The 27,317-nt window shown below is 39.9% G+C and overlaps 1 protein-coding gene across 1 annotated transcript; it reads right to left on the reverse strand.

The window, feature by feature from the left end:
* Positions 1–130: 130 nt before the first annotated feature.
* On the reverse strand, positions 131–27,276 carry IARS2 (isoleucyl-tRNA synthetase 2, mitochondrial). The gene is made up of 23 exons (XM_069009504.1): positions 27,058–27,276; positions 26,471–26,593; positions 25,501–25,657; positions 24,285–24,433; positions 24,146–24,195; positions 23,936–24,045; positions 23,760–23,850; positions 23,252–23,367; positions 22,012–22,181; positions 21,130–21,220; positions 20,769–20,920; positions 19,658–19,818; positions 12,294–12,396; positions 11,581–11,674; positions 6,232–6,340; positions 4,886–4,988; positions 3,795–3,920; positions 3,301–3,432; positions 2,578–2,684; positions 1,650–1,795; positions 1,314–1,504; positions 606–750; positions 131–496 (listed from the first exon to the last, which is right to left on the reverse strand). The coding sequence occupies exons 1-23, from the start codon at positions 27,259–27,261 to the stop codon at positions 342–344; spliced, it is 2,985 nt and encodes a 994-aa protein (XP_068865605.1). The 5' UTR covers positions 27,262–27,276; the 3' UTR covers positions 131–341.
* Positions 27,277–27,317: the final 41 nt, after the last annotated feature.

The raw sequence follows: 27,317 nt of genomic DNA on the forward strand, positions 1-27,317 counted from the left end.
TGGGGTTCTGCAGAACTACCAGCTGCCAGTATAAAAATTAAACACTGGGGATTTTCACTTAAATGGAAGCGAACTTCCCCAGAACACAGGTTGCTAAGAACAAATAAATCAGTCAGTTATTTTTAACCACCCTTTTTTATTAAGCTGACAAGTGATATACACAAGTAGTGTATGTATATATTTATATATATATATATATATATACACACACACATAAGGTTCCCCAAAGTACATGATACTCCTGCTTAGGCTGGGGCTTAAGCATCTGCTTCTACAGGTTCCAGGATGCAGGTCTGCTGGTTCAGCCACTTTGGAGCAGCTTTGGCATAGGCATTTAGTCTTCAGGTGCTCCCCTTTCCAGCAGCAAGGACTTGGAGGCACCGTGGGCAGGGAGTGCTTGAGGACTCAGCTGTGTATCTCCTGCAGCGAGGGCATTTTGCTTTGGCACTGGGTCGGGCTATAACTTTGTATGAAGATTGTTCACAGATGTCACCACCTGTCAAAGAAAGTGCCATTGCTGAGAGAGGCTGAAGCTGTAGGTAAGATTCAGGCTAGGAAAAACACTGTGTTATAGGGCAGCAGCCTGTCTGGAATGGTTCTCTTACCTTCCAAGTTAATCAGAAAGGTCCCTTTTGTGACGTTTGCATCTGAAGGTGTTTCTTTGGGGAACTCGCTCAGCAGGGTTGTCTGGGAAGCCATCATTATCTCATTCAGCTGGGAAACACTGGAAGTTTCTTCAGCCTGCAGTGCCTGGGGGACAGAGAACTTTCAGCCTTGGAACCTGGTTTTGTTCCTCAGCACCATCCATTCTATAAAACAAATGCTGAGCTGTGGTTCCTAATCAGAGTGGATGGTTTGAACCAAGAATCTGATTTACTTATTCCTGCCAGGAACAGGACAGGCTTGAACTCCAGTGAAGGGGGTCTGATGGCCAAGCAACTGCCCCTGAGCCAACATTCTGCTCTCCCAAGGAGAAGGCCAGCAGCATCCCACATGAGGCTGCTGTGTTAGAGCACAGGCACCAGGGTCAAGGTGATCCTGCTCCAAGAAAACACAAAGCTGATTTTTTATTGGCAGGGTAGTCAGACACTGGCACAGGTAGCCCAGAGAGGTCTCCATCCTCAGAAGTATCCAAAAACCAACTGGACAGAGGCCTGGGCAACCTGTCCTAACTAAGCCTGCCTGAGCAAGGGCTTGGGCTGTACAGGCTCCAGCAGTCCCTTCCACCCTCAACCGGTCTGTGATTTTCTAGTAAGTACAAAGCAGAAGAAAATTTTCACACAGACAACACTACTCTTAGTTGCATTTTTTACCTCCATTAATTCAAACAGCAATCCAGGCTCAATTACAATGATGACTTCGTATTCCAAAGCATTCTTGCCAGAGATGGACCCAAGGAAGGAGTCTCTCATTGCACATGCACCTTCTATTGCTTCCTCAATGCCTGGCTTCTTCCATGCTGAGCTTGCATTAATCCAGCCAGTACGAAACACACCTTCTGAATCTTGAAAGCAAAACAAAGCAATTCTTAATTTAGTCTGAGTGTTTATTAAATGAATAAAAAAGAATGGCAAAGAGTGGTGTACTTCTGTAACTGTGCAATTAAACAGTGCACTAAAGGAATTGCTGAGGAGTGGTAGGTGCTTTACCTTTCTTGTAAGGGATGTACTGGAAAACCTCCTCTGCCAAGTGGGGCAGGATGGGTGCAAAGGAGCGGACGACGATGTCCAAAGCCTCTGCCAGCACAGTTTGACACGAACGACGCTTAGGATCCTTTGCTTCTTCGCAGTAGAGCCTGCAAGACAGCAGTGAAAGCTGGAAAAGTATTCCTAGGTTCATGCTCCTGCTCAAGAGCCACACTTTTGAGACTGCCACTGGAAGTATAGAAATCTAAGGAAAGCTTTTCTAAAGTGCCCTTCCCAGGCAAGCACAGTGGGCTACAGACATGACCGTCTGCAGCCACAGGAAAAGGGTTTATCACAGGAGATTCTGTACATGTCAATTTGTGGAGAGGCACTGTTCTCAGGGAGGTGAGCCTGCAGCTGTCAGCCTTTTGCTCTGGTTCACCTGTAAACCTCAGCATTAGGGCTTTTCTCTCTTCCCCCCCTTGTCCTTTACTCACATTCTGGCAACTAAAGATCAGTATAATCCCCACCCCTATCCCATGAAACAGCCCTTGCACATTTACAAAGAGATCTGTCACAGCCTTAGGATTCTTTTACTCATCTAAAACACCCAGATAAATACATTCAGTTGCACTGCTAAGTGCTAAAAGCCCTTCCAAAATTCAGATGCACACCTTTCTAGGTAGAAATATAAATTCAAGACTCTCTTTAAATACTTATTTTGTTTTAAATGTGCTCATTTGATGACCTTTTAAACTGCTCAGTACCCCCAGTGGACAGAAGAGAGCACAACAATGACAAACAGCTGAAAAACAGCTGGAGCACAGTGTGTGACTGAGAGGTACTCAAGAGTTACCTGTGTTCACTCAGCAGTCACCTGGAATGTTACTACCTCCATCTCAGATCCATTTCCTTCTTTTTTCCCTTTTAAAGGCAGCAGGAAGGAACTTACCTGTCCTTGATCATGCTGAAATAGAAGTTAGACAAGTTTCTGGAACAGAACGCTTGCAGCAGTCGAACAACTTTGCTGTAATCATATTGTTTGTAGGCTTCTGTAACCTGGGTGAGGGAGGTAAGAACAGTGCATCAGTTTGCATCACACAGCACACAATGACAGGCCCTGATAAACCCAAACTTACAGAAAATGGAATGAGTGGCACAAAGGCTGGGAGAAACCTTTCTTTAAAAGGTTGTTGGAGGGGAAAAAAATGTTATGTCAGTTAACAGTTAGGCCAAAGAAATAATTTCCATCAAATCTGAGGGGAGAGAAAAGAGGAAACCCTTTCCCTGGGGAAACCAGAAATTGTGCCCATGGTTTCAGCAGACTGGGTCTGAGTGACAGAAATGACAAAGTTCTGGACTACAGCAAATTTCCAAAGCTTTATAATAATTTTCGGGTTTCTTTTTTTTAACATCCGTCTTTAACTCCTTTTAAGGACTTCTAATCTGAGGTCTTGGGCAGTGAGTGGGAAAATCTGGTTGATGTCCAAACCAAGTTAAGAATGTTAAAGTCTTCCTCAAAAATTGAAATGGGCTTAAGGGAGTGCACATTGCACTGAAGGATCCTTTGTGGCTGTAATGTGCCTGCATGATGCACACTCTACTCACACACCTAAAGAAAATACAACCAGTGGAAAACATGACACACATATTCATCTAAACACATTTCCGCTACCTTGCTGCTATATTCCTGCAGTAAATGCAGCATGTATTGATCCACTATGTACATCTCTGCAGGGGGAATGGCATCTGTCTCTGGATTGAAGCCCTCCACGTTTCCCAGCATGAAGCGTAGCGTGTTCCGGAGCTAGGACAACCCAGAGCAATTAAACATTAATAATTTAGATGAAACACAAAATGCTCATATTCCATCATTAACTAAAACTGACTAATTTCCAAAATGAATGCTTGAATAGTTACAAAGGCATCATGAAGAAGACATGGCAAAAGGACCTACAGAAAAATAGAGACTGGCTGTTACCAAAGCACACTGCAAAATGAGTTTATCTCAGCACATTTTACTATTTGACCCACAGGTGTAAAAAGCAGTAGTACCTTCCTAAATAAGCCTGGAAAAACTTCCTTTAGTCTAAAGACTGGAAAGCTTTGCAGGCAATACAAGGAGGAGCTGTTGTTGGGATGAACAGCGTTGGCAGTGGTGGCTCTTACCTTGTTGATGTCATCTCTGGCAGCATTGAGCACCACAGGCCCAATCAGCACCTCAGTGAAAACATTGGATTCCGCCACCCACCAGCGGAGAACGTCGGCACCATAGGGAGGATCCTTGGTGTGATCCTGAGTACAGACAGGAAAGCACAGAGCCATAGAGTATCTCCAGCTGGGAGGGATCCATAGGGATTACCAATTCCAACACCCTGCTCCTTGCAGGACTACCTAAAACTCTGTCCATGTGCCCAGAGGCTGCTGTGGTGGGAGGCTTCCCCCTCTTTTAGCAGGATTTACTGTTGAGCAGGGCTACAATCCAAAACTGCAGCACTCTGTGTACAGGCAGTGCTAGAACCCAGGTAAGCTGAGAGACACTTATCTGCAGCCTTAAATCCTTTGAATGCTTATCATTAAAATAGTCATGTTAATACCTAAAACTGCATTGGTTTTTCTTCCCCTTCAGACTGCTTTCAACTCTGAAAACAGCTTTTCTCCTTTTTCAAAGAATAGGAACAACTGTGTTTTAATGAATCAGAAAAGCAAGTCATGTATGGATTGATCCTTTTGTCTAGAGAGTTACAAAAGCTGCTTGGCAGCCTCAGAAAGAACAACAGCAGGACTGGGGAGGGAAAGAAATTCAGAGCATCACCTGCAGTGCAACTTCCCTGACCATGGAATGAAGTTTCCAGTCAGTAACAGTCTGAGAGCAGAGAGATCGCTGGGGTGCAACTGCTACATCTGACTGCTCCACTGCCAGCCCCACATGGTAGTTTTCAGTCAGTTTGACAGCAGAGGTTCACCATTTTAATTTTTTTTTGTTTTTATTATTCCCCTTCTCCATTACTCCATCAACACTGGTCAAAAGGAACCATTCTACACCCTCTGCATAATTTCTTTTTCCTCTTAGCAGAGAACAAAGGTGAGGAGTTTTCTTGCACTACAGCAGAAGCAACACCACTCAAGGTTTTGAGTCCAGCCAAATGGAACTGCAGTGTAGCCAAAGAAGAGCCTTACAGAGCTGTGCCCCAAGACAGCTGCAGAATGTGGCAAAGATTGTAAGTGGCAGTTCTGAGGAACTCAGGAGTTTGACCTACTTCGCCTCCATTGATAACGACGTCAGGGTCAACCACGTTGCCAATAGATTTGGACATCTTCTCTCCTTTCTCGCCAAGAGTAAAGCCATGAACCACCAGAGTCCTGCAGAAAAGTGAAAACAAAATCCCAGGGAAAAAAATCTATGCTAAGAATAGATTTCTAATGAGGAGATTCTTAAGTCAAAGCATACAGAAAGCCCCTATTTTAGTGAGCCTGAGGCTTCATCCCTGGAGTTCAACCAACCATGAATATACCCTGTACTACCATCCAAGGAGAGTAAACAACTTTATTTTCCTCATTTAATTTAATTGTGCAAGCAACAGATTGTTTAGATATCCAGGGCACATATATTTCAGATTAAAGACTAAAGTGTTATTTACTTTTTAAGCCAATACATTTCCCAAAATTGCACAGCCTCCTTACAGCTGAGGCACATTCCCCTTCTCTATGCTTTCCATCTTCCAGGGGATAAATGGTGTGCCACAGCTTCAGCAGAACATAAGCACACAGCTATTCCCAATTCCCTACGGCCTCATGCTGAATTCACAAGTCAATGATCTTGGGAGATTTGCACTGATGCCATGAAAATTTTTTGCCTTTTCTTTTATACCCCTGTTATACCTTTTTACAACTTCTGTATTTTTAGTGCTTTTTGCCTACATTCTTGGACTTGTTTGTTAAGCTAGGAGATGAAACATTTTTGAAGCTTCATAGCTGCAGATCAGTGTGCCCCAGACCCCAAGGTCCTCTCCAGAACACATTCTGTAAACCAAGATAGAACCATCCAGGGGAAGGCTCCTTGGGGAGGGGGGCTCACTTGAGCCTCTCACTGGGGAATCTTTGATAGATATGCTAATTAGTAACACCTTTAATGTTATACCTGATTGTGTATGTGCATTGTGGTGTGCATTTTGGTGCATTCCACTTGGATGTGGTGCACCTAAGGATCCTTAAAATAAATACCAAAGTAAAATCCCTTTTCCCCTCCTAACCGTGTTTGACTCTTGATTTTAAGACCAAGAAAAGGCCTCAGCACACTGCACTTCCCAAATTATTTCTTTAATTACGGGAGTGAGAGAGAGAGCAAAAAACCAGACTTATATCTGATAATGCAATTCCTAAATGACTAAGAAGGAAAACATTATTAGAATTATGATAGGAAAAAGTTAAACTGTAAATTAATTACCATCTAATGTGAGAAAAACTTTATACTGAAAATGTAAGAACATGAATCAGATACTTGGGACTGGTTTGATGTCTCTTGTTTATACACTACTGTGCACACTTCCAAAAGCCCAATATTCAATACATGGACTAGAAATGTGTTTGCACTCCACACACTTACTTGTATGGTGCCTTTTTCCTTGCTGCCACACTGGTTAAGAGAGATGACTGAAACCAACCTCCCAGCTGGTCTTTTCCTTCCAGGTATGTATCTGCTCTTTGCTCTGCACCTTTAAAACCAGAACATTTTATTTGAAATATCAGACCTTGTATCTTCAAACAATTAATACACAAAATCTCTGAAAGTGATTAGTAACATTTATTCTGCTTTTTAAACCCAGTAGGTAAGTTACTTTTATAAATGGTGTGTGGTTACTTAACCATGATACAAGGGATTCAACTCTTAAGGGATCACAACTTTTAAAAGAATCCAAACCTTGCCAAACTCCAGAATTTAACAAATAAGCTTGCTGTCTCCCAAACAAAGTAATAAATTGCAAAAAGAAATTATCATGCTCAAGATTGCTTCACAGATGTTCTCAAAATACTTTCCAAGTACACCTAAACAAACTGGAATACCCAAGACAAGTTCACCTACTTTGGAATTAATAAAAATCTCTGCCACCATCTGAAGCTTCCCCATTTGGAATTACACAGGGCACAAGGCACAGAGGTAACATGCCCAACCAGCCCATCAAAAGCATTTTCAGAGGAGAGCAGGAAGCTTTGGCAGTGACCACAGCTCACCTGTGACAGAATTTACATTTTTGGTCACTGGTGTTCCAGAAAGATTAAAAACTTCAGGAAAGAGTTGGGACAACATGGAAAACAAGAAAGGCTCTTGGGGATAGGGGCATCTGGAAAAGCCTGCCTTGTTTAGCTTATCCTTGTGAAGGCTGAGTAGAAATATTATTCCCTGTAAATACACACACAGAAAAAAAAAGAGGAATGCTAGGGAAGAACAAGTGGAGCTAATGAGTACATTAGAGGAAAAATGGGCTAACAAGGCAGCTGACTGCACACTAAAGGCAGAAGAGCAAACCCAGCTATTCCACAGGGCTGAGAGAGGACAGCACAGTTGAAATGGCTTTACTGGTGGAATTCAGTCACTGGATAAAAAGGTACAAAACTTGTTAACTCCAGAAGTCCCTCCTTGTTCTATGCAATCCCAGAAAGGTCACCAGGTGAGAACAGAGCAATGTGGAACACAGCAGAACATGCAAGTCAAAGGCAACAAATGTGCAAAACCATACACATATTTGTCAGGAATTTAGTTTTGATTCTACGAGTTGGTGGTGTTGCTTTCCAAATATTCAGACAGAAGTTTCTCTACTCAGTTTTTATTCACTATCTCCTTTTATCCTCTTCCCAGGACCCCTGAGACAATGCTTCTTTCTGCTGCTGGCACACTTGATTTATTTGTTTAACTTAATGGAAGTTTCGATATTTAGATCCATCCTGCAATAAAGGGAAGTTCAACATTACAAAGGTCAAGGCCAAGCAGTTCCAGGTAGCACAGGAAAAATGTGTGGGTGGATGTTACAGTTTTTAGCACATTTGCTTATTCATTCAAGGAGATCTACAAAGAGTCTGGGGTTTAGAACTACAGTAAGGAGCAGCCTTTGTATTAAGAGACTGCAAAAATACTTGCGAGGATAAGATAAAAAAAAAGAGTATCTGTGGTAAGGAAGATAGTAACATTAGAAAATTTGTAACAACACATTTGTTACTTAAAACTAGTTTACTAGCCACTGGTTTTAGAGAAATTAACTTTTCATGGAAAACCTCAACATAGAGGAGAGAATTTCAACAAACAGCAAACTGGATTGGGCTTTTCTGACAGGAACTACTACATGTGGCAGGCTGGCTACTAGTGCTTGCAAGGTTAACAGAGGTCTGAACATTTTATCTGTAAAATACAAACTCGGGGTTTGCATATACAAAACTTGTCTTTTAAATAGCTCCCCTTCCTCACTTTTGTTAAAGTTGTGATTGTTATATATAAATTAATTACAACAGTGCTCACTTTTTCTTTTTTTAATGGAGAAGTATGTCCAACAACCCCGAAGAGACTTTTCAGCTGTTTATTTTAACTGAGGTACAGTACATAGGTCATTAAAGAGAATTACAATTTATGATCCTTCTAGTTTGGATTTCAAGATTCCATATCTTTGATCTTACAGACTTTGACTTTTAGATTAAACGTATTGTATTTTAATGCCAGGAATGAACCAGCTAAGATAAATTCAAGCCTCTCAGTCAGCACAAAAGTTTAAACACTTAGATAGGCAAGTTGTAAAATAATCACATTCATTCAGTTAAACATTAGCCAATAAGATAGGGAAAAAAAGTTAGGATTTGAAAATTACCATCATTTCAATACCCACAAAACTGTGGGTAAAAAGCTGGGTGACTTTTACCAGTGGCAAATCACATCACAATAGAGTCCAGTGTGCATTTTTATATGAAATATTTTTAAAAATAATCATCTCAGGGTTGTAGTGAAGATGGCACTCTGCCCATGAGGAAAATGTACGAGAATTTGAAGACATTGAAGAGTTCTCTTAATGGGATGCTCCAGAAAGAGCTACTGAAATGAGCTCTATCAATAGGTTGAACTTCAAGGCAAAAGAACAACAATAAAAAAAAAAAGTCCTGGGCACCACAGCACTAAGTATTCAAAATTAGCACATGCTTTTGAACAAAATTTTGCTTTTACCACACTTTCTTTTTGAAAGCAGTGGATTAACACTCTTCTACCTCACAGCAGCATTGTGAAAATGCATTTATCCATGTATGAAGCATTTGGACTTAAATTTTAACATTGCATAAAACCATTTTTCAAAAAAATATTTGAGGCGTGTGTAGCAAGAAACAAACAGGATGAGGGGGCACAACAATAAACTGTTCAGTGAAAACAGTGTTAGGCAAACAGAGCATGAACGAAGCAAACAGCATCCCCAAGAAACTTCAGGGGCAGCAGGATTTCAGAGAACGTTGCACTTGTGGATCTGCTCTCAGCGATGCCAGTGAGTGGTGTTTATTTCACACACAGCCTGGTTCTAACTGTACAGTTCTGGGTTTGTGACTACAGCAGCCAAATCTCTGATTTTAGTGTGTAAGTTGCACCTTCCTACCTGCCACACTGCTGACGTGGAACCGTTTGGTTAATCTGTCATTTCGCTACAAGTGGTACCTTAGGCACACCTAGGCTGGAAAAAGGAAGCCAACCATAATTTAATGGAACAAGAGTAACTTTAAGCCAAGTCCATCAGAACTAGGCCCAGTCTCTGGAAGCAGGGCAAGCATCGGAAATAGGACTGTTCAAGGGCAAAAGGTAATGCAACCTATGATTTACACCATTGAGCTTGGCTGTCTCTGAGCAATTCCTTTAACCTCATACAGCAGAATCTCTCTTCTTGCCTGTCTTCACCCCTTCCCCAACCTGCTGTATTTTCTGACAGCAATCTGTGTGGCTGTCAGCTAAAGGGATTCATTTTGTAACAGCTGCATCTCCTTTAGGAAGCTTGGGCACAGCTGGGTCAAGTGAAAACCCAGGAACTGCCTTGTTCCCTGAGACATGGAGATGCTGGAGAGAAGGAATTATTTTCACAAGACTGGAACTGACAGGGAAATCCGTAACATCTGTTATTCCTGCTGGTTACTAACAGATCATTGATTTAGAATTTTCAATAACTTGAGTTCAGGGTAGAGTGAAACAAACATTAGTCTCAGTTTTACCCATCTTTTATATGCTGCAGTTGCCCTGGAAGTAACTCAGGCTGTGAAAGAACCTCTGCCACCAACACTGACATCAGAAGACAGCAACAACCTCTGCCAACTCCCACCTCCTACCACAAAATTCTTCTTCCTGTGTTGACATTCTCTAATTCATTCTCCATGAATTTCATCCCTTTTTCTCCAAGTGTACTTTGGAAAACAATCCTATCCATTAGCCTGTCTGTAAGCCTTGCTGATTATTATTGATATTGCAAGAAATTTTGGGAAAGCTTTAAAATCTGAAGCATATTTGGGAAATAGATGACAAAACTCCTAAGTCAACTTCTCCTGCAAAATTTCATAAAAGGTAAGTTAAAACAATAATTTGATATGAATCCCAGACTGTACTTCACTTCTGGCAGTGGCTGGAAGCCTCAATTACATAGAAAAAAAAAATAATGCAACTTTTGTGTAATTTCTGAGAATAAACAGGGTTACAAGGTTACACTGCTGGTTAGTCAGTCCCCAGCTTTTACACCAGTGGGGCCACTCCAGTCATGTCACACAGCAGAAGATGCCTTACACACACCAAGTTCCAGCAAACTTCATGAAAAGAGAGGACTAGGTAGAGAAGAGGAACTTGTAATGGTTCCATGAAAGAAGCAGTCTGAACTGTGATAACCCAAACATTTATTAGACACTACAGAATCCATATGGCAGCTTTACACAAATTAAAAACTAATCAAGAGCCTTGATTCTGCTATTCCTTACGAAAAGACAACCCCTTTACACAGGATTAGAGGTAGCTTTTGCAGGCTGAGGTGTTCAGCCCTTAAAGAATGCAAGTTTGTAACTGCATAAAATACCACTACTTTGTTATACCTTTCAAAATCAAACCAGAAACATTTTTAAAGAGCATAAACCTCAATATATGTAAAAGTCTTCTAGAAAATTAATGTTTGCTGATGGTACTGTTGCCTGACCACGTTGCTAAGAAATAAAATCTCTGGTACTAACGTGTTTTATAATTCAACAAGATTGTTATCACACAATTGTGTACAGAGGGTTTAAAGTCCAACAGACTTGATGGATGGGACCAGACTCCTCCTGTAGAAAGGACTCCTGACTTTGCACTATCCTCCAGGCAAACAGTGTATATTTTACATCTTTTTATACAAATATCTATCTGCTACCTGGTGAGCAGCAACTACTGGCAGTAGAAGCCATAAATAGCATATAGCAAGTGTAAATATTTTAAGCCACAATATACTGCTTTAGTTACTGAAAGCAATCAAAAGTGAAAAAGCACACCTACACTTTTAAATCACAAAACTTACTTAGACTCAGCAGCTGATCTCAGTCTTGTTCTGCTTCAAATAGCACATACATGCACAAGCTGATATTTGTTAACTGAAAACAATTTAATTATCCACAAGGACCAAAGTACCTTAGCTGTCTGTGCCATGACATGTCTCCACTCAAAATAATTTGCTGTGATTAGAAGATACCTGGTGTACCACATGGCACAAACATTAGAGTATTAGAAAAATCTCAATTTTAATTACACTGAAAATGAGTTTGCCAACATTAAATCCTTATCTTTACAAGCAAAAGCAGCTTTACAGGTCACAACCAGCCTGCTGCTGGCATAATCTGCCTCAGTTTTGCTGACACCAACACTGTCACACAGAACAGTTATATCTTGTTCTCCAAGTATTTTAAAAGAAGGATCAACACAGGAGTTCTTTACCTTCCAAAACATGAGCCCAGGAAGTTCCACTGTCAAACCAAATGTCTAGGACATCCTGTCCCTTGACATAATCCGAAACATCACGACCACCAGCCTATTGAGAGAACAATTATTAAATACAAATAAAATAATCTGTATTATCAATGCTTTTCAAAGCTAAATATAAAGCAAATTTGGTTTCTGGATCAGTTTTGGACGGGCTCTGCTACCACCTTTGTGAGTGAACACAAAATAATGTAGATAATTTTTGACTAGAGTTTTCAGATAATTACTGATGGAAACCCAAAGTAGGGCAAGGAAAAATTACAAAGAAAACCTCAGATGGCAGAGTAACACTACAGCTTTGTGCTAGCTTAAGTACACAATTGTCAAAGAACAACAAAAAGTTAGGAAGAACTAAATAAAAATTCTAATCCATCTTAACGACCAAGGCCTAATACGTATTTGGGCTCCTAATTTGATTAAACAGGATGTCACTTTCCTCCTCAACTAAGAGGAGCAGGATGGAGATCTCTGCCCTGAATCAACAGCACAAATCCAATTGTGTGTATTTTGCCCCACTCAGATCTTACTTTTTGAATACTCCTTTCACAGGATACCTTCTCATAAGGGTACAAGACTGAAGAGGATCATTGGAATGAAGGAAGTTTTTCTATTCTTTCCCATCATTTGACTGTCTCGAGCACCTGCTGTACCTGAAGTCAGAAGTTTACCTTTGCTACAGCCTCTTTTGACAGGAGTTGTTCGATAGGAAGGGTCCACCACGCATCTGTCCCCTGCTGCTCCACTATTTTGATGACATCTGTGATGGTTTCACTGGGTTAAGAGGAGGAAAAAAGGGGTTTATGAATTGAGGAGTTAATCACACCTTTCTACAAGTATCCCAGACCCAAAGCAGTGAGAGACACTGATACACAGACCAAGCTATTAGAACCTGTGATTTTCCAGCTTCTAATCCAGACAAGACTCCACAGAGCTTCCTACCTGTATTAAAGGCTTCCTACTTTTGCCTTCCAAGATGGGAGAATTTGTAAAACATACAAAACCCCACATGGATTTCAAATACCTTCTTCTGCAAATGCCCCATAATTGGGGCACTCAGAAAAGATGCCAGCAGCTTGAAAACTTCTAAAATCCCTGTTATTAGCTATTTATTGACCTTGAATTTAAAGAAACTACGCAACTATTTCCCCTCAAAATATCTGCTCTTTTTGACAATGGGTTTATTTTTCCTACTGGATACAGAGACCTTGAGAACTCATATGGAAAGGAGTGAGGAAATGACAGCTTTTCAAATAGTATACATATATGTCTTAGACTTCCAGTTGCCTGGATTCCCCTTTTTTAGCAATATGTTTTTTAAATTGTAAGAAATATACAGATAAATATATAAATCCAAATAATGTAAGAAACTGAAAATTCTGCACCCAGTAGAGGAGTGATAATAAACCATTCAATGTACACTCTGAAGGCAATCTATGAGTTCATATCATATAGCACCAGCCAGAACAAAGGTCCTGAAACAAACAGATATTACGGAATAAGAAAAAAAAAATTAACTAAGCATTTTTTCTGATGTGAACTGATAAGGCAACCTCAAGGTGTGCAGTTCTCTGCACTCTTTATGACACATTCAATCCTTGGCCCCAGTAGGTAAGGCTACGGGGAATTGATTTTTAATATTGCTTAATGCCAAGTCTAGACATAAATTAAAGTATCTTAAAAAACCAAAGAGGAACCCCACACACTTCATCTTGCTGACTCACAGGGCACTTACTAAAGAGGTGATTTTTAAGATATCTGCTGCATTTAAGGAGTACAGCAGATCATCACGACCTGCCAACTTCAGACTAAATCTTCTGTGTTACCCAGGCCACCAGAGATTTGTTTATAACTCGAGAAATGAAGATTTAATCAGTTAACTAATTTCTTGACACAGTATTGCAAAAGGGGAAAAAGTAAAATAATGATCTGGCATAATTATCTTGAAAACACAGAAGGCAGATGATCTTCAGTGTCATCACTTGGTTTTATACTTGGATTTCAGCACACTATTTTACTGCACTGCTAATAAGCCGAGCTATGGCACTAAAACATTTAACGACACAGTGTTTAAGCATGAAAACATGTTGTCCAAGAAGCTGTAGAACAAATTACTACATTTCATGACATCATGTGCAACAGCAAGAAGAAAATCCAGTTTTGCTCTTGACTGCTCAAATTGCAACGACAGAACAACGATTTTGTATTAATCAACCAATCAATCATTAATTAATCAATTTACTTCTCAAAGTAAATTCCTGTAGAACATCCCAGCAGGTTTTCTGCAGGGAAAAGCCTTTAAGCAGCAACACTCACACATGCACAACCAGCTGGCACCACCACCATTCTGCCCCTTTCAAACCAGCATAGCCATCATTCACCTTCCAGTTTAATGATGGTGGGACACAATCTATGGCTTTTTAATGTATCTGCTAACATTTATCTTGCTAAAACAATACAGAGGAGCTCCAGCTCTGAATGGTACCACTTCTTTCCAGAAACATTTGCACAGAGGCCTGTTTGACTATACTTCCAGTTGTAAGAGTGTTACTTCTCCAAGACAAAAGCAAACAACCACCCCCATTCTGGTACAATTCCTGGCAGATAGCTGATATGCAACCCTTATGTCTTGCCTCCTTTATGCTAAATCTTCAAATTCAGAAAGATCACAGGAAAAACAAAACAGAAATTTGTTTGCCTCAGCCTGGACTAAACTATTCCACTGAATTTGTATTTTGCAGGGTCAGTACCTTCCACTGACAAAGCTGAATTTACACCCTGACCTTTAGTGAAGACGCACACTACAGCACTGGGAACATTTTAGGAAAAGCAATACACAGTATTATTTTTCACTCTTTGCCAACAGAAGTTTCCACCTCGGATTCTTCTCAAATACACTATCAGTGTATTTTTGAAGACAGTTACAGATAACCAGCTGTGTTCACGTGAGGATTTCAAGAGCTCTCTCCACAGTCTGAAGGCCTTCCAGCTGCTGGCCATGGAACTCACCAGTGGAAGACAAGAGTAGCTAAACTAAAAAGAGGATGATTTATCCTAAAACATTTTTATTACCACATAAAATATTAGTGTATGCTGAGTGATTTATGGAAGAGTAATTCAGTGCTCAGCTAATGGGTCTGGCCTCAGTGAGAGCCAGAAAAATTCTCTGATCAGGAATCATACCCACAATTAGTACAGAAAAGCTACCAGCACATCCTGTCAAGCAAGCAGAAAATTTAAACAGGAACTAAGCCTGTCTTCCACATTGCAAATACCTTCAGTGGAAGGACATAAACTCCAGTGATGAATTAATTTTCAACCTACACATTTTTAAGACATTCAACAGGTATTTCAAGTTATTAATATTTAAAGGAATTTATAAAAGGTGGTAAATCCAGCTATAGACCAAAACTAACAGTTATTTTGGACAACATATAGAAATATACTCTTAACAAACAATTTTTTCCTTTCCATCAGAGGTGGGGGTGGGGAGGGACAAGAAGGAAATAAACCCTTGCTATTACTCTCCCTTGGGAAACCATAATAAAATGACTGCCCTCATTTACAGTATTGCTAATGTCACACAAGAGTTGTGTATCCTTGTAGATACACCATTCCCACAAAACATACTATGGACTAACCTTTTATCAAGTATATTGCTATGCAATACAAAGATAACACTATTAATTTCTGAAGAGCAGATTTTTTTTTTTAAGACATTTGTGTTACACAAGAAGCAACAGGTACAATTGTGCTACAGATAAATTTTTTCAGATAAGTAAAAGAAAGATTTGTGTTATCAATCACTTACTAGAAATAAGGAGTCAAGGACTGTGAAGCCAACTTTTTATTGACCAGCATTCTCAGAATCCTAGTTTCTCAGAATCATAGTTTCAAATCAAGTTTAAAAAAATTATCATATTCTAGCAGTGCAAGTTTGTTTCATTATGCAGTGTTTCCCTGCAGAACATAAGCGAACATTAACGAGTGTTTTATAAGAGGAGATAGTTTAGATGAAAAATTTCCAGGGTATCTTTTCAACAAATCTTTTTTCCTCCTACAGTTTGAAAAATACAAGACAAACAAACATAGCCCCTGTACTTGGCTCTGCTCTTCTCGCAGGATCCTTATGATTAATTTTACTACAAGACAGAAATAACTTTAATTAAGGTCTCTGCATTGTAAGGAGCAGGATTTTTGCAAAGTACTCTTCTGTAAGGTGTAAGTGAAAACCACCTTGCTCAAATAACTACTCATCACTTTATAATCTGCAGCCTTCAAGGTGAGCATGATAATTCTGCAAATGAGCCATAAAGGCCATTGTAAAACTTTGCCCTGTATTCAGAGGCTATCTGGAAGAACTTGCATTACGTGTCCCTGCTACGCTCTGACACCCCTACGGCAATTCACGCTACCACAGCTCCAGCCAATCACCCGGGAGCCTGATATTGATTATGCTGCACACTTATTTAATCTGTTAACAGAAATTAGGCAGCATTAAGATACAGTCAGGAGCAGAAGAATACAGAGCCTGATGTTCTCTCCAATCTCCTTTCCAACAGAGGCAAAGAGGGGAAGTTATCTTCTGCTTTACACGAACATCAATACTACAGCTGTAAGTATTTAGGGGATGGTAAGCTGATATTAACTGCAGTTCACTGAAATGCCTTATTATTTTGAAAAACAAATTAGAGCACAGAATAGACCTCTTTCAAAAAGATGTTGGGGTTTTCTTTTTCAGAAATTTAATTTACGTGTTAATCAAAGTCACAGGGAAGCGGACAAAAGTTGTCAGGCATTAGAACAATCTCTGCAATGCTACTATTTATTACCAATATCTGAACAGCAAATTTGTAAAGCAGTTATTGCATGAGGTCAGATTAAAGCATGTATCTCACATTTATCACCTGGGCTGAGCTACTACTGGAAATAGAGTTCTCACATTTTAGTTTTGGAGCTCTTTCTTTTCCATGAGTTACAAAATTTCCTAGATTGAGAATATCTTCTCTTGAAATCTATTAAATGTTGAAGGCTGTCACACAGCGTAAGCATCTATTTGTGCATGTACTCTAAATTACTTAAAGTCTTTTTTTCTCCATTTGTGCAGAAAAATCCCACAGAATCTCATCTCTGTATTCTTACTGAAAATGGCAATAATGAAAAAGTGTTCTCTCTTTCCTCTCTCTCTCATATAAGGGTTTTTTAATAATAATTTTTACACTCCTGGTCAGAATATTATGCAGTATACTCTGCATCAAAGAATTTAAACATTACTGGTATATTAAATTTATAACCATAGATGACAATGTCATTGAATCAAATATCGTTTAGGGTTATGGGGGCCCACAGAAGCAGGAAGATCCATGGAGATTCTGCATCAAACATTACAAACTACCTCTTGGCTTTTAAGTTAGAAAGACTGCATTGCTGGTGTGGCAAAAACACCCTGTTAGAGAAAGCAGTTCCATCTTGAAAGAGGGGCTTTCAGCAGCTTTTCATGTGACAAATTCAGGGGCAACTCTCATAGAGGGAAACAGCAGTTTATTTTAGGGACTTTTCTTTTCTTTTTAAAAGTCATTTTACAGGTGATACATAAACAGGATCACTCAAGATCGACCATTGGTGCTCTCATATGTAACAGCAACTCCATGTGGACTACACTGACTTCCAGTGGAGATGCTGTTACTTTTGATAGTCACTCAAAAACTCCACAGCAGCTGCTACTGAAAGGTTGTTTATCCAGCACTCAAGTTAAAAACAGCTCATGTTTTGAAATGCAAGTTATTTACTGGTGTTTTAATTATATTAATTATTCACACTAAGTATGAAACTTCTTAAAAAAATATGTCAGCAACCTGTTGTAATATGATTTTCAAAATGATAATGCAAATGTAACAAATCAATCAGGTTTAGCTGCTTATTTCAGTAAGAACTGGTGTCCAGGAAAATGACCTATGAATTGACAGACTGTCTTCTAAATTTGCCTGTCACTTCTATAGGCCAATATTCTGCACACTTCTCCTACTCCAGTTACAGAAGCCTGCTACAGTTAACTTTACAAATATTTGTAAAGCTCAAACTTTTTAGAATATTTAATGATTGCTTTACACTTTCCTTTGAAAATTCCACTGAGAGTATGTAAAGTTAGAAGTAAAGAGTCCTGGCTATAAATGAGCATCTGAAGCTGTCAGTCAAATCAAATAAATCTCTTTTCAAGCATATTGAATATGTCTGGTTTTTTTTCCTAAATGCCTCTTTCTGTTCCTCAGATCAATTCTACCCAAACATGCCATGCTTTCCCTTTGTTCACTCCCCTACAAGTGTGACTGCTGGGCCAACACCTACACACAAAGATGGAGGTGTTAAACTATGGCAGAGTTCACTACATCATTTTGCATAATTCCAGGAATAATCTCACACAGCTCGAGCACTCACAAAAGGCAGCAGTTTTAATACAGGTCACTGCCTTTCAAGGTAATTTTTCTACAACCTAAAGGAATTCCCACACATCCCTCCTTTCAAATGCTTTCTGTCCCAGCTCCTCGATGTCCAGAAGAAGCTCTTGCTTCATGGCGCCCTTCTCATTTGAGTGCCAGCTGCTGAACTCCTTTTCATTACGCTCCCTTTTCTTGTTAAATTACATATTTAACAATTTTTAAGCAACACACACACACACACACACTCACTCAAGCCTACTCTTCAACCAGAATACAAAAACTATTCCTCAGAAATAGTAGCTTTTTTATAGAGACACACACTTTTTTACAGGTAAAATGGTTTTACACCCCACAAACCCTCCACCCATTTATTTCCTGATGTGTGGCTATTGTGATCTTTTCTCACAGTTATTGCCTATGGTGAGAGAGCCAAAGTACATCTCTGTGCACCTACACACCCAGTCACACCAGGTGAAGCTAAGGACTACCTGTCTAAAGTCCATTCCCTGCTCTCCACACCCTGAGCCTCACCTACTACTGTCTACTATCTACTGCTTGTGTGCTCAGTACAGCCTCTGGAAAACAGGCTGGACTCCTGCAGTATATTTATTCAACACCAGAATAAAAAAAGTTCTGCAATACTATTTAAGTTCATCTCCAGCTATGCAATCTTATTATCCAGAATGAATTCACACAAAAGGTTGTAAGATTAGGGTGTATGAAACTGAGTTACATCAGCATATCTCAAGACAGAAAAAAATATGGAACTAATCAATGAATGTGGAACTCCACAATACTACTTTTATGAAATCACCTCTTAGAGGGCATTCACAACTGAATACCTCTGCTCCCCAAAGAAGTAAAAGCAGAACTCTATTTTTCCTTACAGAATAGAAAATGATTATATTTGGTTGAGTTCTCTTGTTTTAAAGCATAACTTGGATTTCCTCTGCATTATGTTGTCTGCAATTCCTGAAATGCAGTGTTTGCAACATCTAGATACTATTAACCAGAAGATGGCAGAATCAGGCTAGCATCTGAAGATCTGGACATACCAAATCATATAGCTAAGGGTCAGTTACACTTGAGGCTGGTCGTCAAAACCACTCTAATTTTGTTTTGAAATAAAATGCAGTTAATTATTCTGCAACCAATATGGTTATTCCACTTCAGATCTCACTGTCACTTACTTAACTGCAAAAAGCCCTTTTGACACAGAACCTGGACTGTTCAATGTAGAGTTGCCATCTTCTAATCACAACTTGCATTTCACTGCTTGCTTAAATGGAAAGGCCAGTCATGACTGGCAGCTCACTTAACTACAAGATGAGGGATGAAAGCAGCAATTAATCTCAAGGGGACTTTTCAGGTAACTTAAGTATCTAAGTAAATTAATTCCTATTAGTTATATACAAGTCACCTCCAGCAACAAGTTTTTGATTGTTCTAACTTACAGCTAAATTAGATCTGTGTAAAAACAACTACAAGTAAAAGCACGTATTCCTACTTGAAACAATAAATAATTTTATATCATTAACTGCAGCACAACAGACAGTGCTCCTTCTGCCATTTCTCAGTGTACAAGGCTAGACAGGTACCTGTTGATCAAGCATTCTCCCGTGCTCTTCTGATAAAAAACAGGAATGGGGACTCCCCAGCACCTTTGCCGTGATATGCACCAGAACGTCCTTCTGTCCAGCATCTCCAGCATTCTGTTCACTGCAGATGTAGGGATGACTTTCACTTTTTTCAGCACATCCTAAAAAGTAGACAGTGAGCTGTTGAACACACTTCAGCATTCCCATAAACACTGCTGATGCTGTCAGTAAAATATGGTACAGATCTACTCTCCCGTTCCCAGTATCAAACAACACATTCTCAGACAACTGCCTGCTGCTCCTCAATAACATACTTTGAACACTGCACATACTGTCTATTTCCCAACCAAAGCCCAGTTCTCTGATTCTCTAGCAGACACACCCTAAAAATGAGTTTAAAATGGCATCAGTGGCTCTATCTGAAGTTTAAAAGCTGTGTCTTGTGCTGTTGTCTACTTTGAAAACCCACCTTGATACAGACTGCCTGTAATACAGTGTGGGCTGACACTCACTCCCAGCCCTGCAGAGTAACCATCAGGTTTTCATTCATTTTAGATAAAGATGAATATGGAATATACACCTCATGCCCTTAATAGAATAAAATCACTGTTACTCTAAGGTGCTGGTCTGAATTTTTAGTGTGGATATACATAATTTCAAAGAGCAAAAGACCTCATGGTTTAAAGTTATTTAAAATAGGACTGTGACAAAATTAACAGGGGAGCAAACAAAGATCTCTGGCCACACAAGGCTAGCCTAACAAAAAATATAATTTTAATAGTGATAAAATCGTCTCTTCTGAGTTAATTTCTTGAAACATCATATTTTTAAAAATATTTTAGGGAAAAAAAATCAGTAGCTCTAAGAAACTTTTCTACATCTGTAAATACAATGAGCAAATATACCAATCAGTGTAACTACCCTAGATCATATCAATATTGACAAAAAATTTGACAACACTCTTCACTTTGGCAATTAACATTTTTCAACTACTGTTTATAAACCCGATGGAATAACATATTCTGGAGGGAGCTACAGCAAGATTGTTTTGCTGATTCCAAATAGCATCATGTTGTCTTTAAGTGTCTCATAAGAAAGCAAAACTACCTACCTGTGCAGCAGCCTTCACATCTGCTGTGTTTACAAACCACTGTTTGCTGGCACGAATAATCATTGGTTTTTTAGTCCTCCAGTCATAGGGGTAACTGTGCACGTACTTCTCCTCTTTTAACAAACTCCCAGCTGCTTGAAGCATTTTAATGACTGAGAGAAAAAATAGGCAAGATTAAAATTCAGTTTGAACACATGGCTACTGTTACCCTCAACTCAGTTCCTATCCATAATCAACACTTAGCAAGAAATGCCTGTATGTCATCTATATTCAAAATATGATCAGTTTATACAAACCCTCAAAATATTCCTGCAGGACTGCAACTGATGAAGTAACAAATGGTCAAACATCAAATACTCACCAGCTTCATTCCCCTCTTCAAGGACATTCTTGTTTTTAAGTTCAGGACCTGCTGCTTCTGTAAAATACCCACTTTCATCCACAAGGCAATCCTAAAAATGAACACACTGATCATGTCAATAAAATACCATGTGGCAATTACCTTTTTGGTATTCAAAAGTGAGTTAAATACTCTACTGGGTGACTCCTTTTCTGATGAATAACAAAATATTTAAGTACACTTCAGATTTAGTGAACTGCAGTTCAGTAATCTACCAGGCAAGTAAATTTTACGTGTCAGAAGGAATGAGCACCATTGCATTTGCACACATAGCACAACTATCTTACATCAAAGTCACTGGTATTTCAGTGACTTTGCAAATAAACAGTGAAAAACAAAAGCAAACCTAATCCTCCCCATGTCCCATATCCTGCATCTTCACTCCCAGCAATCACAAACTGGCCATGCATAACTGAACTGTATTTATACATGTATTTAAAACAAGTTTTGCTGGAAAAAAAAAGTAATAATGACCTACATAACCAGTGATTTACTGGTCTGCATGGAAAAGACCATTCTGAGCAGTGAGTCAATATCTGAGAAAAAGTCTCTGTGTTATCCTTTAAAAAACAAAACCACACAAACAAAGAGCAGAAAAATCTGATGCTGTTCTACCACTTCTCCATGAATTTTAATTAGCAGAAGGAAACTTCATCCTTTTATCCTCATACACATTTCTTTAAGGTTAGTCTTGCACTCCTGCAGGCCATTAGTGATATCATGCTTCTGTGAATGCTTCAAAACATTTTCAAGTTTTATGCACAAATTAAAACAAATCACTTTAAAGGCACACAATCAATCAGTTGCAGGAAATCAAGAGCAACAGCTGAAAAGATGAAGTACCGTGGGTAGCTGATGGTGGGAAGCTACGCTGTAATCTTCCATACCATGAGCTGGGGCTGTGTGAACTAATCCTGTCCCTTTTGTCATTGTCACATGATTTGCAGGTAACAGAGGAGAGACTCTGCCAGGAATGGTGGGATGAGCACAAGAACCATCTGCCAAATCTGCACCTGAAAAACACAAACAGAAGAAAAAATAGAGAAACACAATTCACGCATTCAGCTTCTTTTATCAGAGTGCAGAAAAAGAACAAGTGGTTAAAAAAACCACTGGAGAAATATTATTATTAAAGTCTTGCTGGAAGTCAAGAATCACAGAGCTTGAGGAATGTGTCATATGACCAAATGGTGTTCACACAATGACTTTCTCCTAGAAGGACAATATTTAAGAACTGCCATCACACAGTTATTTACACAAATACGGGAAAGTAACAAATATAAGTAATTACTGAATATATGGGAAGTTAAAAAGAACAGGTTCCAATATGAAATTTCTTTTTAAGAAGGTTCAACTCTACTACTCTTGGACATTATCTGTAAATCACATGATTCAAAAAGGTGGAAGCTGTGAGAAAAAACAGCCCCAGTAATTTTATCATTAGGTAAAAACAAGACTTCCCCTGAAAGAGAAGGCATGGCAAGGCACCAAAAAAAAAAAAGAAAACAAAAAGTCATAGAAACAGATTCCTCACCTCCTTCACATATCCATATTTCCAGTACTGAATCACTGATAGAGGCAAAGGAATGAAGCTCACAAATGACACACTAAATCCCAACTCATTACACTGAATCCCAAGCCTGCCTGTTAAGAAATGTCACTATGCAGTTTGCTAGGATGCCAGCTCAACTGCTTTAGCTTGTCCAGAGAGACAACAGACACCTACAATACCTCAACAGTCATTATTGTAATTAGCCCCCTCTTGTCATCAATAATGGATGGAAAGACAGACAAACTGTACTCAGTGTAATTAAGATTTTGATACTGAATAGACTTGAATTCCATATTTCATTTTTCCAAGCACAAATGCAAATTTTAAAAATGCATTTGAAATCTATGGATGATAATTTGAGCTACAATACACCAATTGGACAGACTCCTCCTCCTCCTCCTCCTCTTTGTATTATTTTAGTGAAGCATCTACTCAAATCATAAATACACTTAATCCATCAAAACTGAAGCAGTTTTCAGACACCTACCAGCAGATTTCTAAGTAATTTAAGATAACAATATTAAAACCTACCTTTACATGTTGATATAACCTCAAACTGTGTGTCCAGAACAGCAGCTGTAGATTCAACTCTATCTGCAGCAAGGATGAAGTGTTGTCCAGTTGTTGCACATTTTACAATTGAGTATCTGCAAAGCAAACAGGCATTCATGATACTAAATAATTACAAACACTACAAAGCTACCAATTTGTGACATGCTTCATCTCTAAAAAATAGACAATCTTTTATATGTTCAATTCACTCATCAATCTCAAAAGTTTCAACGTAACCTCGCCTCATGAAGGAGAAATAACTTAAAAAAAATTAAAGCAGAAATTAATATATTAGTAGATATAGAAAAAAGCTTACAATTGCATCACTTAAAAAACCAAACAAAAAAACCCCAACCAAAACCAACCAAACAAAACCTAAAAAAGATGCCTTAAATAAACTGTAATAGCAGTCCAGAATGTTTTAATTTTGCTGCTAAATACCAGTAAGGACTGACACAGATGACTGACCCAAGTGAAAGACACCTACGCTGAGTCTGGCATGTAACAAACTGCTTGATTGGCTGGCACAGTCCAAGGTTGCGTGGTCCAGACTAGCACACTAGCAGGGGATGATCCATCTACAGATGTAAATTAGAAGTACTTTACTCACAATAATAACAAAAATCAAAGCTATCAGTCTTTAAAGCTACAGAGAAGTCGTACCTATCACAGAAGTCAGCTTAGGCGGCGACTTCAGCAGCGGAAATTTCATGTACACAGAACGACTGACGTGCTGCTCGTTGTACTCCAGTTCTGCCTCAGCCAAGGCTGTTCTGGTACACATCAAACACAAGTTACACACTGCAACATCAAAAGCTACTAGTAAGTATCCTTGCTAAAATTTTGAAGACAAAATAGTAAGTTGATTCTTACTTTGTTGAAGGGGACCAGAACACAGGTTTATAGTCCCGATAAATTAAACCCTAGAGAGGACAGAGAGAGGAAAAAAGAAAGTTAGGAGAAACAAAACTCATGAAAAATCAATACAGACTTCAACAGAAATTCAACATACCTTATCATACATCTTGTGGAAGACTCTCAGCTGATTTGCTTCATACTTTGGGTCAAATGTAAGGTAGCAGTTGGCCCAATCTGCCATTACACCCCAACGAATGAAGGCAGATTTCTGTTTCTCAATTGCTCTTTCTGCAAATGCTCTGGCTGAAGGGAATAGTTCCATTAAGCACATGGTTTAGCACACTAAGATCAATAAAATACCACTTAAAATGTACTATTGATGGTTTTTTTAGTAAAGCCAGAGCTGAATATAGTGAACCTATGCCCAAAATATTACAGTTCAAAATACATACATTTCAGATTGGTTGTTACAGAAAATGACTGCAAAAAGTAAACAGATCCAGGAGTGGCACTTTTTTGTCTAATGCAGGAACATTAAGCCCATGTCTTTAGACTATAAACTTTCTCTTTAAGAAAGGGGGGAAAAATGTATTTTGTAAGGAAGAGAAATTTCCCAAAATAAGTTCTCAACATAAAACTAGTAAGAGTGAAAGTCAACTCCCTCTGTTGATGCTGATCCAAAATTTTCTAAGTAACATACATCTGAAAATAAGTTAGCCCATTTCATTACCACAATTTCAAATTAAAGCAGTTTCAATTGCTCATTACAAAAAGCTTTGCAGCTGAGTAATGATGCCCTTCAACCCACACTGTATTTGAAATTATTTCTTCAAAACAGTTTCCATATAATGCAGACTTTTTCTGAAAGGATCCCCCCCGGTAGTTCTGTAGAATTATTAAAAACACAGTCAACAAATACATTCCTATTTGTGATACAGAGCCAAGCTGTCCTGAAGGAGCCTGACTTTTACATGCATCTTTCTAGCTCCTAATCAAATTCAGCCTTCAAAAACCAAAAGGATGCTGATCTCATAAATACCAGCTTCCTGCCACTATACAGTTAATCAAAGCAGACATCCAAACCCTCTGCCCTCCTTTTGTGTTTTTCTAAACCCAGGGTCAATGCTCTGCATGCCCATTATAGCAACAAATTAAGCCTGTGTGAAATTATCCCATTTCATCAGATTCCAGTCTGGTCTATCTGCTTGGCAAATACACCCAGTGATCATAGAAAATGTCACCAATAGCTAATAGAAAAGGCCACAAAGTCTAAAAGGCATATCAGGCATAAAGTACAAAATATGAGTGGGATATACAAATAGTCGAGCCAGCCTTTTTTACAGAGATACTGCAGACAGTAGTTTATTTACCTCTCTGCCGAATTTCCATTGGTGAAAGATTTTCAGCTCCTTTGACTTCTGACAGTGCCTTCAACTCAATTGGCAATCCATGGCAATCCCACCCTGGCACATAATGCACTTTATAACCTCTCATCACATGGAAGCGATTGGTGATGTCTTTCAAAATCTGAAAAGCCACAAGGTGTGTTATCACTTTAGCTCCCCCATGTGGAACAGCCACACTTGTAATTAAGCTCCTCCTGTTTACAAATACAATTATCAAAAGCTGCAGGACGAATTTATATTTAAGACCAGAGAAGCTATGGGTGCCCCATCCTTGGAAGTGTTCAAGGCCAGGCTGGACAAGGCTTTGAGCAAACTGGTCTAGTGGAAGGCGTTCCTGCCCACGGCAGAGGGTTTGGAACTAGATCTTCTTTAAGGTCCCTTCCAACCCAAACCATTCTGTGATCCAAGACCCTACACTTTTTATTTTTCTTGCCTATCATTTTGTACATTGGCAGAATCTTAAAAGACCTCTGATCCAAGGATTTTACAATCAGTGTAACTGAGAGATGCAGTTTATAAACTTGTAAGACTTGACGTGAACAAATCTGACTTGCTCTCATTTTTAAAACACTGAACTGGACCTACAGCCCTGGCCTAGAGCACACTGCTGCAGCACTGGGACTGTAAGAAGCTGTGGGTGACATTTGAGTCTTTCTCACTTTGTGGCCAGTGTAATGCTGTGAACCTCAGGACTGAACCTAAATGAACACTGAGCATTCAGTACATGGTATTTATGTTGGGGTACGGTGTCTATGTCAACATGGCAAAATACGGCATCCACGCAACCATAACGTTGGTTTTTAAAAGCCTCAGCGACCAAAACCCCAAACATTTTAAAGTGTTACCGATTTAAATGGGAATGGAGAACACAGAGCACATGACAGTAAAGTTTTATCACTTCATAAGAATAAAGCATGAACGAGTAAATATTTACTTTGTTTAATGCATGGCCAACATGAGGGTCTCCGTTGGCATAAGGTGGTCCGTCATGCAGACAAAATTCCTGTTTTGCTTTCCTTTGCCTTTGCCATGAGTACAGTTCCGAAAAACCACATTTCTGTAGAAACAACAAGAAAATGACCAAAACCATCACAAGTCTCTGCACTTCTAAAAAGTCTGGACGTGAAACGCACAACAGAAGCAGACAAACAATTACACTTTCCTAACTCTGCAAAAGAAGACATTAGTGGGTTTAAAGTATGTAAAAGCCCGAAGGAGGTGAAGTATTAGGCCTGAGATTATTCTCACTATCCGGAGTCACTACTCTTCCCCAAATCAGAGTGTAACAAAGTTATATCCAAACTATAAACACCTCAAGAGCCCGAGCTTTTCTAAGCCCGGACGGCCGGGCCAGGCGAGAGCCCAGACTCGCCAGAAGTTCGCCCCGCACGGCGGGACCGAACACAAACCCTGGCAGCCACGCCCGCCCTCCTGCCGGCCCGGGGCTCGCAGCGCCCGGGGCAGCCCCACGGCCGTCCCGAGGCTCGCACCCCGGGGGAACCAGCCCAGCCCCGGCCGCACCTGCTGCGTCTCCAGCTCTGTCTCGGGCTGCAGCCGCCCCGGGAGCTGCGCGGGGAAGCGGCTGCGCGGCAGCAGCACCGTATCCCTGTACCGGGAGTCCTCCCGGCTCTCGGCCGCGGCCTCCGAGGCGGCGGAGCGCGCCCAGCCCCGGGCGGCCCCGGCCCGGGCCCGCGCCAGCGCCGGCGCCCGCCAGGCCCGAAGCATCCTCACGGCTGCAGCCGCGCTTCCGCCGGCGCGACGGGCCGCGGGAGGGGACACGC

The sequence above is a fragment of the Aphelocoma coerulescens genome, chromosome 3, assembly GCF_041296385.1.
Source record: "Aphelocoma coerulescens isolate FSJ_1873_10779 chromosome 3, UR_Acoe_1.0, whole genome shotgun sequence".
NCBI classification, from domain to species: domain Eukaryota; kingdom Metazoa; phylum Chordata; class Aves; order Passeriformes; family Corvidae; genus Aphelocoma; species Aphelocoma coerulescens.

Coding starts and splice junctions, on each gene's coding strand:
- IARS2 (XM_069009504.1), bottom strand. CDS start 27,261: ATGCTTCGGGCCTGGCGGGCGCCGGCGCTGGCGCGGGCCCGGGCCGGG. Junction 21,221..22,011: donor CCCACCATCAGCTACCCACG/GTACTTCATCTT, acceptor GTTCATTTTTAG/GATTGCCTTGTGGATGAAAG. Junction 497..605: donor CTTTCTGATTAACTTGGAAG/GTAAGAGAACCA, acceptor TTTCTTTGACAG/GTGGTGACATCTGTGAACAA.